Source organism: Mesoplodon mirus, assembly GCF_964341445.2.
Source record: "Mesoplodon mirus genome assembly, chromosome: 3".
NCBI lineage: Eukaryota > Metazoa > Chordata > Mammalia > Artiodactyla > Ziphiidae > Mesoplodon > Mesoplodon mirus.
In genome coordinates this window covers 134,949,045-134,966,505 of record NC_138978.1, presented here as the reverse complement: position 1 = coordinate 134,966,505, position 17,461 = coordinate 134,949,045, and the positions used below count along the sequence as shown (strand labels likewise).

The 17,461-nt window shown below is 35.5% G+C and overlaps 1 protein-coding gene across 2 annotated transcripts in view; it reads right to left on the bottom strand.

Annotated features, from left to right (window-relative positions):
* Nucleotides 1-5,148: 5,148 nt before the first annotated feature.
* The window catches only part of RGS7 (regulator of G protein signaling 7), a gene marked incomplete at its 5' end in the record, with an annotated part of 632,276 nt that continues 619,963 nt past the window's right edge, over nucleotides 5,149-17,461 (bottom strand). For both annotated transcript variants that reach the window (XM_082612717.1, XM_082612718.1), the window contains one exon: nucleotides 5,149-5,500. In XM_082612717.1, coding sequence (XP_082468843.1) covers nucleotides 5,450-5,500 — 51 coding nt within the window. In that variant the 3' untranslated portion in view covers nucleotides 5,149-5,449. The remainder of the gene's footprint in view (nucleotides 5,501-17,461) is intronic.

Here is a 17,461-nt window from a genome sequence, read left to right as displayed (position 1 = left end):
GGAACCTGAGATGCAGTGCACCAGCACTGCCTTGGGGGGATGGCTTGAGATAGTGTGGACTGGGGTCTGGGGCACACTGAGCTGTCCTTGGCAGGCTGACTTAGAGCCCTGGATCATGTTCCCACTTGTGATATCAAGGTGAAAAGGGAATACAAAAAATCACGCTGTCTTGCACCTCTGACCTTGGAGAGAGTTTCAGCAGTGTCCTTCCCGTTTGGCAGAAGTTCTAGGGTTGGTAAATGAATTTCCTTCACATATAGTCTAGGTGCCCTTTAAACCAGTGTTTTTCCATTGTGCCCCAGGGCAAGCAAGTCTATGCACCTGCCCTTCAGTGATATGCTTCCCTACTGCATGTCACAGTGTTGGGGGTGGGGTTCCTATCAATACCGTGTTAGGAGGTTTGAAATGGAAGTAAACTTGTTCAGGCTTCAGAGGCAACATTAGGCCTCTAACTGATTAGTGACCTTGTCTGGACTACGTGCCTGCTTGTGAGCTGCCGCCAGCAAGTCTGGAGGCACTTAAGATAAAGAAGGGGGACTTCCCTGGTGGCACAGTGGTTGGGAATCTGCCTGCCAATGCAGGAGACACAGGTTCAATCCCTGGTTTGGGAATATCCCACATGCCTCAGAGCAACTGATCCCATGTGCCACAACTACTGAGTGCCACAATTCCTGAAGCCCGCATGCCTAGAGCCCGTGCTCTGCAACAAGAGAAGCGACCACAATGAAAAGCATGCACTCTGCAATGAAGAGTAGCCCCCACTCTCCAAAACTAGAGAAAGCCTGCACAGCAATTAAGACCCAAAGCAGCCAAAAAAAAAAAAAAAAAAAAAGATGGGAGTGGATCATGGAATTTCTTGAGCCTCGGGGACCTGGCAAGTTCCTGGGGGTCTAGAACTTCTTATAATACACAAAATGAGATAAACAGCATTGCTAGAGAAACCCAGAGCTGCACATTTGCACGCAAACTGATGATATCACTTTGCAGCCTGGTATTATAAGCGGGACTCCTCTAAACTGCAATTTGAAGTCTCACCTGCAGAGTGGACACACTGCCTGGGACTTTTCCCAACTGGGACTCCAGATTACTGTTCTTGGGACTTCCCAGCTCTGTTGGAGTCTGGGTGTAGGTGTTGGCCCAATTTGGTGGTGTACATGCTTTTACTTTTCTTTCACTTTTCATTTCTATTTCTTTATTTTTAATGATTTTCTATTAAAATTAAGTTGAAATTGTCATTTATGTGATGAGTGGTGTCTTTTTGTTAACGAATCCTTCGAACCTAAAACGAAAGTAAAACTTTTGGCAAAACATACTGTCTCCATTTCTCTTACCCATCTCTATGGGTACCCTCCTCCTACAAACGTCTTTATCATTTTTGTTGTACAGATGCTGTTCAATTAGCTGTCAGTTCTTCTTCAGGAGGAATTTCTTTACATGCAGATGTTGATATGTTGCAACCATGCGAAAAGGTGAGTTCAGAATCTTCCCACACTGCCACCTTGGATTAGAACTTTGGGTAGTATTGTTTTAGGTGTCTCTTATAAACTAGGTCCAGATACACTTTTAGTCTAATCTGAAAATTTCTAAGAGATGATTTTAAATAATCTCCTGCATTTTAATTACTAATACATTTGAATGTATTTCTTCCACGTTATTTTGTGTTTGCCATTTAATATGCTCTTACTTCCCTTCCCCTTTCATATTTCCAACTATATAGATCTAGTTTTATTTTTCATCATTTGCCTATCATATATTTTAAAAGTGGTATTTTTCATTTCAATGTTCATATTGTATATTGTATAAGTACATAGTTAAAATTTTAAATGTATTTTTTTCTAGCGAAATATAAAGCTATTCTGTACTTCATTTCTCAAAAATAAGACAAAGTTAAAATATTTTGTTTCCTTCTACTCCCTTCTACGTTTCAACTTCCAAGTTTACTTCTTGATAGAGAATGGTCTCTATCAAGAGAAAAAAAGAAGTTTGAAGAATATATGCAAAAAAGAAGAATGGGAAGTAAAGAAATTATTAAAAAATTAGTTAACTAAATGTGTATTTTCTATAAAATAATAATAACAAAACTGAATATTTTAGTTACTAAATACCCACTTCCCTGTGTTATCCCAGGAGACCTCTGGAAATTTAGAGTGTGAGAGAGGGAGAAGTTTTTATTCTTGTACTTTGGGGCCAAAGATTACTTTGAATACCCTGAACTGGGCAAGATAGGTAATTTAATCTCTGCTACATTATAATAACCATCAACCACCTCTAGCTCATACTGGCTAGGTTCCCGCAAAAGTTTCTTTTCTATACACAGGTGAGGTCATTGATGCTCTCTGAAAAGTCCCATTTCTATATTGCAGAGCTATAATTTCCAGAATCCACTTGTTTAAGACATAGTCTCCTTGACATCAATTTCAGTTTTTGGTCACCCATTTGGTCTTAATTCTTCATTGACTTTATCTGGTTGGTTCTCAACCCACCATCACACCTGACTGTTCTCTATACCTTTCCTTTGGTCTCTGGTATCCTGATTCAGCAGTTGGCTTTGGTCTCCTGTCCAGCTAGGAGCAATAGTCACAGGGAATAGTAAAACCATGGAATATTTCAATGTGCTCTTTCAAGTATGTATCTAAGAACACAAAAATCATATGTGAGATGATCAGTGCATGTGGCTGGACTAAATCCATGCTAGTAGCCAAGAGTTGCCTTTCCCCATAGACCAAAATTATTAATAAACCATCGTATATCTACAAAGAGAAGTGAGAACTTTACTCTTAAGTAGCAAGATCAACTCACATACTTGCAATAATGAAGAGGGAAGGTTTCTACCTTCATTTATTTTCCTGGCATCTGACAGGAGACGGCTTAGTTAAGGTTGCTGACTACTTTTCTATTACTCTGATTCAAGTAGAAATTCCTTTGGAGAGCCACCAAAAACATTACTGTAACATACACGGCAAAGGAAAGAAGTCGATGCAATTTAGAGGCTATATTACATAGTTTTGCAGTGTAAGTGTAGGAACTCTGGGTCACTGCTTTGGTGAATAACTTTTTAAATTGCTTTAAGGTAGAAAAAGACTTCTTAGAAACATTTTATTCATTAGAAACTAGAGAGATTTTTATTCTATGCCTTATAGATAAAACTGTCCCTAGGTGGGGTGGGAGACAGTTGTCCCATGTTTATTTGAGTTAGGTGCAAGGAATTCCATAACTTTTCCAAGTACTTTTCCTGAAATACCACTGTTTTGTATCCTGAGTCTTGTCTAAACCATATTAAAATGAGTCACTAGGCCACTTAAAACTTTTATGTACTTGAACCTAGAAATTGACTCACAATTTTACTGGGAGCTCCTGACTTAGGGATACTTGCCTGAGGGTTTCACTCCTTTGCCCTCTATTGTCATTCATACGTCTTTCATTTCTGTATAAATCCAATTCTATGATTTGGAATTAGTAAGAATGGTTTTTGAAAAATAGTCTCCAAAATGATCAATCATATTTGTGCAAGGCTTATTGTTTATGCATCATGTTCTTCTAAAAGGGTTATTGTTTTCTTTCAAACAATGTTTCCTTTAGATAGGGCTTCAATTTAGCTTCAGTGCTCAAAGCTGTCCTGGCTTAAGTGTTTTTAAGGGAGAACATCTATAAACATAGGTTTATTTGCATTTTATGTATGGTTCTTAAAAAGCCATATGGGCATATAATTAAATCTTTCTTAAATTATTCACAGTGTTCAGATTATAGCCTATATATAAGTCTCTTCCATCTTGCAGCAGTTTATAAAGTAGCCAACAAACTCCACTATTGATTTTGCATCAACATTGGTAAACTTTTTTGGAATTTAAATTACTCACAGTAATTAATAGCCATTAATAATGCGATCTCTTTTTCTTTTTTAAATAACCAGATTCTGCAATCCTTTGGTGGATGCAAAAGCAAACAGATTAGGCCTGTCTCTTGGCTGGGTGACCTTCTGTGTCACTGATCCATCCCTTAAAGGCAGTCAGGTTTCTTACCTGGGGTCCTTGGATGAATTTCAGAGGGTATTCTATGAATGTCTTAAAATTCAGTGCAAATATTTCCTATGTGAGAGTGTGTATGGATTTTCACTTAACTTTTACCAAAAGAATTTGTGTGGTATAGTGGATCAGCGTAGTACAGTGGGCTCTAGAGTCCATCTTCTGGATTTGTTTCCCAACCCATCATTAGGCTGTGTGACTCTGAACAAGTTACTTAACCTTTCTCTGCTTCAATATTCTCAAAATTGCAGAAATAATCTTATAGGCCTGCTGTGTGGATTAAATGTGAGGATTTTATGGGCATGTGAAGCTCATAATACAGTGGTAGGTACTTAGTAAGCACTCACTAAATGTTAGTAATTACCATCATGTTCTCAAAGGAATTTGTAACCACCAGAGTTAAGAGCCACCGATCTAGGCATTTTAGAATTATACTTAAAGAAAAGAATCTGTTCCTGAGTTGAAAAGTCACACTAAAACATAATTCTAATAAAATATGCATTTGTAAAACATAGAGATGCATATTCATAATTAGAAAGACCTCATAAATAGCTCTGAAAATGTGGAAGGCCAATTTGTGTTGTTTTCCAGGGGAGTAAAAGCATCTACCTGATCCTGGGTGAACTCCCAGATGAATCACTTTCAGTCTGCTCCTGGCTGCGGCACCATCCAAGCTTGTCTTGAAACCCTGAAATAAACTTCCAGGGTGAGAGCTTACATTGTGACTGCATTTGTTGATGCCTTCACAGCGTTTTCATTTTCAATTAGCACAGAAGTCAAAAGTTACAAAAGCAACGAGATTATGCATCTTTTAATGAAAGATAAAACAACAATATAAACATTCACAAATTTACAGAGAAGGGATCAACTTTAATACATTTGGAGTAAAAGGTGTTTCATTTAAATATGGTATAAAAATAAATGCGAGAAACATTAACCAAGAATATACAGACAACAGACAAAGACATAAGCTTGTTTCTGACTGTGATATATTGGTGAAATGAAATTTTCTGTTCTAATTTATTTAATAAATGTGAAGCTGTATGTATACTTATTGATATATGCTTTTTTTCCTTTTACAATTCTTCCAGTTTGTGACTGAATTTTTAGTGAACTGTGTGTCTAGAAGAAGCTTTAAGATAGAGAGAAGGGGGGGGGAGATTTACTTCACTTGAATCGTTAAAAAAGGAAAAGACACAGATCCAGCTTAGTACAAGGAGGAAGTTAGCAGACATTTTGAAATGGAGGCATCGAGATGGTAGAGTCCCTTGGAGATGGCAGTGCCTTAATGTACACAAAGAAAGAACAATTCAGGTCCTTTGCTCATGCAACATCTTGGTCTAATGTCCTCTGCTGCAGGTAACAACAAAGAACTACAAAGTATATTCAATGACTCCAGTTCACTTTCATGCTACAAGATGATCCTTTTAATAGGACTGAACGAGGCTTGTTAACCTCTTTGACGTGAGAGATTTCCCCTGAGAAAAAAATATAAACAAGAAAAAAAAAACAATATGATCACTGAAAACCTGCTTATGAGTAGCATCTATTTGTTGCAGCTGATTTTGTGCAAGGGTCAAAATGGAACCCTTTCGGTGCATCTTAGTTCAAACTTCATGACTAAGTTCCCTCCCTCCCTCCACCAACACATCAAACAAAATGATCCTCCCTTCTTCCATCCTCCCACCCCTCCCACCCACTTCCTCCCCACTGCAAACAGACTGATGGGTTCACAGCACAAATCAGCAAATCATAAAACATGTCCAAAATGTTCCACTGAGGCTTAGCGATGATGCAACACCTAGGTTTGCAACTGGTTATAAACATGTTACAACAAACCTTAGGAAGCTTCTCTGCAATGTGAATGCATTCTTGTTCCACTGCTGAAATTAGTGTTGCATTTATAAATATCTAGGTATGCAGAGGGTATGATTTAATTAAATAAAATGATTTTTGAGGGGGAGATTGCTCAAGATTGAGTCTATCCCCTATCCTATATTGTAATGGAAAAACAAACAACCAGTGCCAATTATACATCTAAAGTTAAAAGTTTATTTGTTCTGTACTTCAAACGGTAGACACTTTCCTTTTCCACTTGATTTCTTCCAACCCCAATCCCAGAAAAATCCCATATATTCTGATTCTACATTTTATGTTAATACCTAATATACATATTCATTTTTTGAAAACCTTGATAACCAAAACTGTCCCTGTAAATTACAAATACTCTAGAGAGGTAAGAAATTTTAAATTTCTGATCAGAATAGCAGATCATTAATTGGTTATTTCTGTTTTATCCCTCATTGTATGTTCTAGTATAAAAATAGATGGAATTTGTACTTCTCAGAGGATAAAATAATAATGGAAAATCAAAAGATTTTTTAAGAAATATAATACTTAGTAATAACTTAGTCATAGCAATAGTCTTGATTTACCACCTAATGTGGCTCAGAGTTTGATAAATGGGTGGTGTGGTTTGGGGAGAGAAATCATCATTCATGATCATATTTTGGGAAAAGAATGATATATTTAAGAAATTATTAATAATTCCAAAATCAAACTTTCTTTACATACTGTACAGTAACTGACAAGGCCTTTTTGTATACTTGAACAGCAGTGATGAAAGCGAAGCATCATTCTCTTTTAATTGGAGAAAGGGTTCAAAACTTAGTTTTTAGCAACTGATAGTAAAAGATCCAAAGTTTAGCAAAGATCTTTCCCACTTAGCTATGCTCTAATCACTCTATGGGAAGAAAAATATGAAAGAAAACACAGATTTTTAACAGGATACCCTACTTTACATTGGCCTTATAAACAAAATATGCTTTGTTTCTTCTTGCCACCACTTCTGTGCCTGTTTCCTCATTCATACAATGGGGATAATAGTAGTACCTATTTTTAAGGCTTGTTGTGAAGAATAATACAAGTAAATTACTTAAAACTGTTCTCAGAACATTCTGTGTACTCAGTTTTTGTTACCTATTACCTTATTATATTATTACTATTATTATTATTATTATTCTTTCTCATTAGGACACTGAGACCCAAAGTCACAATTCTGACTCTGAGAAGAGCAGAAAATTTCTCATGAATTGGAAGCTGACATTATACTACTTTTAACACTCCATACCTGAGCAATAGGTTAATCAAATAATGTTGGAATAGAAAAACTACTTTTCTATACTTGAAGACTATATTATTTCATATATTTACTACTGTTTTATGTTATTAACATGTGTGCATATATATTCATTCTGAGGCTAACGTATTTTTAAAAAGCGCTTACTGTTTCTAATGCCATTTGTGAGATGGAGAGAACCATATACTGGTTGAAGCATAAGAGTGAATTCTTATACAGTTGAGGAGGAGGATAAAGATGTTAATATAAAACTATTTATTTTAAAACTACAGATTAATGTAATTTGTTTCAAACTATTGGAAAGATGAATAGCATAGTTATATTGAAATAGGAAACCATTTGCAACTCAGAGTCATTTTTCATTTGGATGGGTGGAAACTATGTCATCTTTGTAAATGTAACAAATAGTAACATTGTTCTCTTTCTACTTTTTTCCCCCAAATATCCTTGAAGCTATTAGTATTTGCCCTGGTATAGGCTTCATTAAAAGGGGGGGAGGTAAAAGCTTAGCTTGGTAAGCTGTTGTCCCAGGAGATAATTTAAAAACACTCATTCATGGAATGAGGCCTAAACCTCAGGTTTGTGACAATAGGAAAACAGATGAACAGAAATGGGAGAACACATGTATACATCTTAACATAGCCACACAATGAAACACTTGTGAGATATGGACTCACCAAATATGTAATAAGGGTATTTGTTTTGTGTATTGAGACAATTAAAAGGCAAATTTGGGTGTAACTAATAGTAAAAAGAACTTAAGTGCCCCACTCAGGGGTCGAAGTAAATAGCATGGACACCCAAGTGAGTCATCTAGATTTGAAGACCTAGATTACTTGGATCTATCTGTAAGCCCTGTGCAAATCTTGCCTTTTTCACATACTGGAAAGAAAAATACCTAGGTGCTCTCTAGTGCACAAAGAAATACCAGTTGCTCACTCTACTGGAAAATCTTAAAAAGAACACTAATCCTTTCTTGTGGGTAGGAAAGAATATACTTGCACATCAGATATTTTGTAACAATCCTTTTCAGTGTGTTTCCTTGGAGGCTGTATGAAATCACCTTAAAAGATAATCTTGCTAATTATCTTTTCATAACTTTTCTAAGTTGAAGAATCTGGGAAATTTTCTGGTTTGTTTTTTTTTTTTGGAAATTTTCATAGTTAAGTTCTAAAATCTTAATTCTAGAAACTAAAAGGGCTAAAAATCCCTTACCAATAACAGTTTTTACCAAATTGCTTACAACTGAATTCCATATGAATAATAATTATTTTTAACCAAATGACTACATTTGTGTTATATGATTTATACTCTTTCTTATTAGATTCTAAAGGAAAAGAATTTGAAAAAGAATAGATACATGTAATGTATGACTGAATCACTTTGCTGTACACCTGAGACTAACAGAACATTGTTAATCATCTATACTCCAATATAAAATAAAAATTAAAAAATAAAGGAAATAGATTATATTGTAAATGGAAATCCATAGAGAAAGACAAAGACAGAAACTCAAAACAAAACAGAATAAAAACTCAAGATCCTATGAGATTTTGTAATATCTAGTTAATGGACAGTATGCTACCAAAAGAAGCACATGATCAATTTCAGGACAAAATTAACCTGACTTTAACTGGCACTTAAGTGAAGACAGAGCCTCTGGCTAATCTACAATACAGCTACCACATAAACAAAGGTTTTCTAGTGTCTCAATAAAATTTCATCTCCACCAAACTAATTCCTTCCTATCTTAAATGTTGCATAGAGATTTTGTTATAATTAGGAAAATAAAACTCCCCCAAACAAAACTACCTATTGCTGGTTCTTCGCCTTCTCAAGTTAACTATCAAAAGTTATGAATTTCACCTGATTTTTTAACATCTTTCTTGGTCTTAAAGTGATAACATAAAGTTGACAAAGAGCTGTGAGCCAGTAGAAATGGACATAAAGGTCAGGCTCTTAGCTCCAGTCTGAGAACCTTGAGATAGAGGCAAATTTCCACACTCCTTTCCTTTAGACATTAATCCATAAAGAAAGTAGAGAGAAGCTATATTTGCTTGAGTGACCAACAATTTGTTCTATTACTGTCATAAAAACATACAGCAGTCTTTCTGAGTCTACAGGACACTAAACAAACCAACAATAAATGAAGGGATGGATTTTTAGAAGATAGACATGGAAGAGCTTAAAGAGAAGAATAGGAAATTATCAGCATCTTTTGGATTAAAAAAATGTTAACATCTTAACTCTTATAATTCCTACTTGTGTGTTTCTTATCATTGCCTCCTAGTCTTTCCCATATGTTGCTGTAGACTTAGAAGTATATTCTATAATGCCATGTAGGCTCCAGAGGCCACAGTGAGAGTCTGGGACCAAGAGAGGGAAAATCTTGTCATTGACTTTCTACTGGTGTATATGACCCAGTTGTCTAACCTGTGCTCAGCCCCACAGCTGTGTAATAAAAAGAGCTGACTCTTTGGCGGTAATGAGATGCTGTTGGACTACAGATAGGACATGTATGCTCTTAAAACAGGTTGAACTAAAGGATGTTATCTGTTTACTCTTTTACTCTCATACTGAAAATTGCCCTGGTTTCACTTAAAAAATATAAATGTCTTTGCCTGGGTTTCAAAATCCTTCATAACCTGGTTTCCCTGGCCTTTCAAACTACCTACTGTCACTCCACAGAATGGTTCTTTGGCTGGCTTTTGCACCTGTTACTCTCTCAGCTCAGGTTCTACTCACTCTTCAGTTGAACTTCTTACTCAGGTTTTGGCTGAAGTCTTCTAATTGCCCCTTAAGTTCTTCTGCAGTTTCCCTCTCTGGACTCTTTGCCAGTACTTGTACATTTTTTGTACATGCTATTTTGTACAATTCTCTAAGTTACCTGGCTTGGTGAAGCAATTGATACCTGTTAAACAATATTAATATTATAGAAGTCCCCAAATATGTGCTTGCTTTGCATGAGCTGAGTTCCTTGGCTGGAAATCACATTTTAAGAATAAGCTTCTAGAAACCAGGGTAATGAGATTCAAATGTATTGGGACAAGTAACTTTTATCTTGGGGGAGGAGAGGCAAGGTAGGATGAGAAATGGGAGCACTTGGTCACACCCTATTAAATAATTAACTGATGGAATTTGGGTCTTTTCAACTCTTATTTTGCCCTGGTTGTTCATATCAATGAAACTAACCGGGAATGTGTTTAGAAGGAATTGAACTAGGCTAGGGGTTTAGAAAGACCTTCCCTGCTTTAAATGAAACCAAGCCTCCTAGGTTAATCTGCAGGTGAGTTTACTGAATCACCGTGAATAATTTTAGCAAAACTGAAAAGTGTGAGTTTCTAGACAATTAAAGAAAGCTCAATTATTGAGATTTAAGAAAGAAAGGAAAAAAGAAAGAAAAAGAAAGGAAGGAAAGGAGGAAGAAAGAAAGGAAGGGGATTCTGTAGCTAGTTTGGAGGCTGGTATACTTAATGTTGAATGCTGGAAAAAATTCTGTTATTATGTACTTAAAAGAGATGGTTTATGAATACATTTATATGTAAGCACTTATTACTAGCTCCCTGTGTGGTTTGAGATAGAAAAAGTAAAGCCAAATACTTTCATTTCCTTAGTTAAGAATATTTTCCTGAAATAGAAAGTGTATATCCATTAGAGAAAATGAGGAAAACATAGAAAAATATAAAGAGAAATAAACTTTACCCAAAATACAGTTATTTACATGCTAATATATCATTTTACTTTTTATACAAAAATGTTATTTTATTTTTTTACAAAACTGATATTATACTGTGCATAGTATTATGGCTTATTATGAGCAACATGCTTATTAAAATTATCCTATTTTGATCAATTACCCATGTAACATATATTTCTTCTAAAACAATGTTTTGTTGAAATTCATGACATTAGTGGGAAAGGAAATCAATTTAGAAAGATGCTACCAACATTAAGAAAAAAATTGCATATCATAGAATAAATAAAAATATATCAGGGTGCGTTGCACATAATAAGGGAATGTATTGTTTCTGAAATGTTATTTTAGTCCTACACACATATAAATGGACACAAGTACAGTTTATATATACATACACACACAAACACTCACAAACATATATGTATTACTATGTCATATGTGGGTGGCAAAAAAGATGAAAGTCAATGCTCTGAAATCTAATTTTTAATAGCTGCATCAGGTTGATATACCTTGATGCATTTAAGGAATTCACTATTGTTGTATATACAGATTGTGTCATTTTTGGCAGATACATGATGCAATGAATATTCTTGTTTGTGTGTAAACATCAGAGTTTTGTTAGAATTAAATTATTAGAAGTTGAATTACTGATTGAAAGCGAGAGAAGATTTTTGAAGGGTTTGACATGTTCTGTAAAGTTCTATTCGAGAAAGTGATTAGCAATTCATATTCCTATTAACAATGTATGAAATCACCAATTTTCTTATCCTAGATATGATTATTTTAAAAACTAACTTATTTGAAGGAAAAATTGTTTTTTTGCTTTTTGAATTAAACTTGGTTATTATATAGATTTTCTTTTTGATTTCTTATGTATTTATTGACTATTTGTATTTCCTCTGTTAAAACTGTTCAAGACCTTTGCTCATTTTTCTAATGACGTACTGCTCTTCTGATTATTTTTTTGCTAAGAACTCCCCAGATAAACCATATTAGATCTTTCTCATGTACACGCTCATTTACTCATTTTTAAAAAGAGTTTACCAGACTTGAGGACAGGAAGTTGCTTTAAACAAAGGTTCTTGGACTAAGTAAGGCATTTAGCAGTCTTTCATGGTATCTCTGTGGATGACACAGAAAAAGGTGAGGTTCATAACTAAATAAACAACTACCTTCAAGGTGTGCTAATTTTTGGAGTAGTGGAACTCTGTCTTCCTCTCTGTACTTTATGGCATTTTAATCAATAATTTACATGATTAAACTGATGGAATTCTGCTAAAACGAATGTATGATGTCAATTTGCTAATCTTAGTTAAAAGACAGGGTAACAAAGAGATACTTACATAAAAAATTATGTAAGGCTATAACTTACAAGATAAAACTTAACGGAAAGAAGGATAAAGAACCAAACTTACATGAAAATTAATAAACAAACAATAAACCAATCTAGCAGCAAAGGAGAGGATTGGGGAGACATAATCTGAGCTCACAAGAAAAGAAATTCTAGATTAAAAAAAATATTTAAGCCCTAAATGACCCTACAATTTGATATGGCTGCTGTGACTGGGAGCTGGGATGGGGAAGCTGATACAATGCTCGGACTGGATTGTAAAATTTATATATGTTCTTTCTTTCCTGTTGGGCAGCTGATATTTCCAATCTATGCTGGTTCTGTTACTTCTCAAGTATTGTGTTCAGTTATCAGTTTTGGAGGACTACTGATTAACTGGGGTGGATATAGGAGGTGAGCAATTAAGGTGGTGAAAGAACATGAGATTATTGAATGAGAAAACATTAGAAGCCCACTTTCCCAATGCAAGGCTCACTCAGATTTAATTTGATGGCAATTTTAAGGCAAGTTTATTAAGTCTTGTTAAGTGTTCAGCTTAGTTTTCATAGAAATATCTTTTTCTTTTCACACTCAAATTTCAGCAGCTTATATGACATTTAAATAAATTATGTAATTACTATAAGTTCAATTATGGTAAACAGCTATGGGAACAAACACAATTGACTCATCCATGTAATTCAAATGCTGCTTGCAAAAATGTGTGAGCACAACTGGAGAGTAGCCTCTCAGATGTGACACTAGGTGTTCCCTTGGCACCTATCAGTGGGGAGAGTGGAGGGAATCTGTTAGGCTAGGGCAGTGGTTTTCAAAGTGTGGTCTCCAAACTGGTAGTATCAGTATCATTTGAGAATTATTAAAAAATTAAAATTCTTGGACCTTACCAGAAAACTACTTAATTAGCCTTTCTGAGAGGTGAGGTCTAGCTATCTGTGTTATGAGAAGTTCTCCAAATGATTCTGCTGCAGCTAAAGTGAGGAAGTGAGAACCACTGACCTTTGGTAAGAAGTCCGGCTGCTACCTAGATCATGGTTCTTAAACTGAATTCTGAAGCATTTGTAAACAGTGAGAGAGAGAGAGAGATTCTAACCCAGTTTATCTGGGATAAGGTCAAGGAATCTGCATTTTCCAAGCCCCTAGTTATTTTGAGATATGGGATATGGATAGTTGAACCATACAGAAAAATGGTGAACTAGATTTTAACTAATGGAAATAAAAACAAAACTTGAGAGGAGATATAATTACACCTTCAAGTAATTCAACAGATGTCTAGATCTACTGGAATGTTTGTATTATTCTGCCTAGCTCCAGGAGACAGAACTAGGATCAATACTCCGAAGTTAAAAAAAGGAGATTATTCTGAAAACAAGGAATGAAATTCTAAAAAATGGAATTGACTACCCCTGCGTTCTAAAGGTACCACATCTCTGGAACTTATAGGCCAGCAAATGCTGGATGCATACTTGTCTCTGAGTCTACAGAGGAGATTCATGCATCGCTGGGGATTGGACCTGGGGAAACTGATGCCTCTAAATCCCTTTTCAATTTTGAGACTCCAAAAATTCATCATTTTCAATGTCTCCCAAAACTCCTTTGAAGACATTTAGAATTAGAAAAGATAAAGACTTCCCAATAGTCCTTTCTGGTGTTGGAAGTATGTTCCTCCTAGATATTAATATGTATATTTCAAGTGAACAATTTTGATAATGGGTGCTTGCTATCCCTGTTTACATCAGCCATGTCTATTGAGTAATTTTTCTATTGCTTATGAAATAGAAAGAAAAATCTTTAACACCAAAATAAGTAAATTGGAATGAATTGATGAACCAAAAAAATGACGGCTGATCTTTTATTCTCCAGAAATAATAGCCAGTGCAATTTAGAAATGGTGTTTTAAACTTCCAATAATGACCACAAGCTTATTTTAATAATGGTAACTTCTGGACGTTGGAAAACAACAGTGACAAAAACAGCAATCAAAATGTGATGCACAATGCAGAGGATATGGGATTTTGCCCAATCTGGGCTTGCTTTATGGTACCTGCCAAACACTTAAGAAAACACAGCAGGGTGTTTGTTTATAAACAAAATATATCTGAGTCTATAAACATGTATGCAATTTAGATAAAGATGCCTATTGTCTAGCTATTTTAAATCACCCATTTTAGAGTTATTGCCTCCAAGTACTAGCATAAATTATGGAAAAGTAAAATTCACACCCATGGCTGGTCATAAATATAAAAGTGGCTTTCTTTTCTGAAAAGTGTTTCATAAAGGAATGCTAATGAACACATACAATGGGACATGTGGCTTTAGAATGGATAACAGCAAATGAGATGGCTTGATGATGATATGGGGCTGCTTAGTAAGTGACTTCATATCTAGATATAATTAAACATATGAATGTATTTTTAGTGGAAATTAAATTTAGACATAATCCCAATCTTTATCAATTTAAGTTCCATTTATATTTTTCCTAGCTATGTAAAACACATTTATAAAAAGAATATGCAAACGTATTGTCCTCAGGCTATTGATGAAATTCTATTTAAATGTATGTAATTCTATTAAATTCTATTTAACCCAGGGAGGTCATTGAGATCAATACTGAGACTGATAGTTGACTGTCTTCAAGTACTTGACAAATATTGTTATGTACACAAGCATACACAAATATTCCCCATCATCTTGCTTTACTCAGCTACAATTTTTTGTAATAGTTGAGTAAAACTTCCATTTCATAAACTGTCAAATAAAATAGAAGTGATAATGTAAAATAATTTATTAACTATTATATAACTCTTTCAATTCCTAATTGAGACAGTCTGAAGTTTATTTTTCTACTATCAACTCTTCCAGTAAACTTAGCTCAAAAATACTGTAGCCTATATGTAAATATACTGGTGCTAAAAGTTGTACTCTTCCTCCTTTACTTCTTCTGTCTCATTGCCCAAGTTCTTGGCATTATCATCAAATATGAATTAATATAGTAGCTACTGATCCTATCATATCCTCTTATCTCTAGGTTCTCTTAACTTGCCTTCCAACTTCATCTTCTGCATATATAAAATGGCCCAGGGCTTCCCTGGTGGCACAGTGGTTGAGAGTCCGCCTGCTGATGCAGGGGACATGGGTTCGTGCCCCGGTCCAGGAGGATCCCACATGCCATGGAGCGGCTGGGCCTGTGAGCTATGGCCGCTGAGCCTGTGCGTCTGGAGCCTGTGCTCTGCGGGAGAGGCCACAGCAGTGAGAGGCCCACGTACCGCAAAAATAAAATAAAATAAAATAAAATGGCCCATTGTTTGGATCCAGATTATGAGCTATCTTTTTGATTACCTTATTCTGTACTATATTTCTCTAACTGGAAATCTCCATGGCAGTCTTGCCTGGAACACAACTCAATTTGTTAAGTCCTTAGACCCTCTTTCTGGTTCTACCTTTGTTCTCTCTCTCCTTCAGGGCTGCTTATCCCAACTATTTAGTAAGCAGATCTCTTGCTTAAGCTTATCTCTTCTTCCTGCCTACTCTGTGTTGCTTTAAGGAAAACTTTCATGATTTACATGAAATAAGCTAATGGGAAGCTGGTAGGAAACTAGTTCTATTCATTGAACAGTTACCTTTCATGAGAAGAATGAACCGACTAAGGTATACATTAGTGACTATTATTTCTTATTTTTAACTATTATTATTACTTATATTTGTCATTACTACTATTATTAACTTATTATTATTACCTACTAGCTTCCTATTATTTTTTATTATTTATGTATTCTTAACTAGGGAGAAGGAGCCTGACCCACAATAGGAGCTCAATACGTATTTTTTGTTGTTGTTGGATAAAAGAATCCAATAATGCTTGGACACATGGGTACTACTAGGTTATAAAATTGTTAAATAGAGCCCCCAGGGTGGTCTCCAATTATGCAGGTAGCTGGGGCCTCATGATCACTGACTTCAACCCAAGGCCTTTGGTACATCAGAGCAGTGCTTTGGGAAATACTACTGAAACTTCTGCCTCTGGCATATATAGAAGCGAAGGGGGAAGTTTACTACTGGGGGTTGTCTACTCAGCAGCCTCAAAACATTCCTTAGGAACCTCCAGAGTTGTACTGGATGCTCTTTGACCAGAAAACACTATACAATTTATAGTTTGTAGAACTTGAGTGGCAACTTAAGAACTAATGATGCCACTAGGGGAAAATAAAGATATATTGGCCAAACTAAACAGCCTACATAGTTTGATACATTTCACACCAATCAATGTACATCATGCTGCAGGGAACCTAAAACTGCTTTCTCAGGCAAGTTATCACCACAAAGCAGTTTCAATAAAAGAAGATGGATAGCCATATATGCCAACTACAAAATGATAAATGAGATGAGTTTCAGGTCCACTAGAGAAGAAAGAGGAGAATGTAGTTCATTCTTGACCAGACTCACTTTATGTGTTTAATATCTATGGTAGGGAAACCCAATGCCAAGTTTATAAATTATATTTACTTAGGGTGCTCTAGGAGTTTTCTAACATAGTTTTCTATATGAATATACTTATAACCTCAAGCAATAACTATAGCACTCAATCAGAAAAGAATATGCACAAAGCTCTCCTTTGAGTAAATTCACAGGTGCACAAATATAAAATCAAAACCTTCCCTCTCACAGTTTCTAAAGTGCTTTTATATCATGACGGATGTTTATGTGAAGCAGATGATCTGCTTCATTATGAGGGATGTTTATGTGAATCGAGGATCTCATTAACTCCATGGAGGTCTAACTATAGTGCAACTTCATTAGTATAAATACAATCTAGAGAATGCCCTTTCTGACTTCATTGTGGTAGAAATTGATATCAAGGGAAGTGAAAGTAAGAACAGGATGTCTTTCTAACCACAAAGGAGTAGCACATAACCTGTGTAGGGGAGCAAGATTTGCCACCCCAAAATGTCTCTTTGGCATGTGGATTATTTCAAACTGAAAATAACCAAGGCCCAAAACACTCAGGAAGAAATTTTGACCTTCCCTCTGACTGCCTAAAGAATATAGATAGAGAACCTGTTCCAGGAAGGGAGCAATCACCATAGATAACTATAATATGAACTAGGCAAGGAGATAGGGAGAAACCTGGGAAAGTCTGTTAAAATTCCTCTATGTGTCCCATTGTTTCTGCATGTCCTACCAAACATTTGCTTTCCCATCTCCATGTCAGTTGCCTTCTTCTCCTTGGAGGTGCCAAACCACTACCCCCAACATCCTCT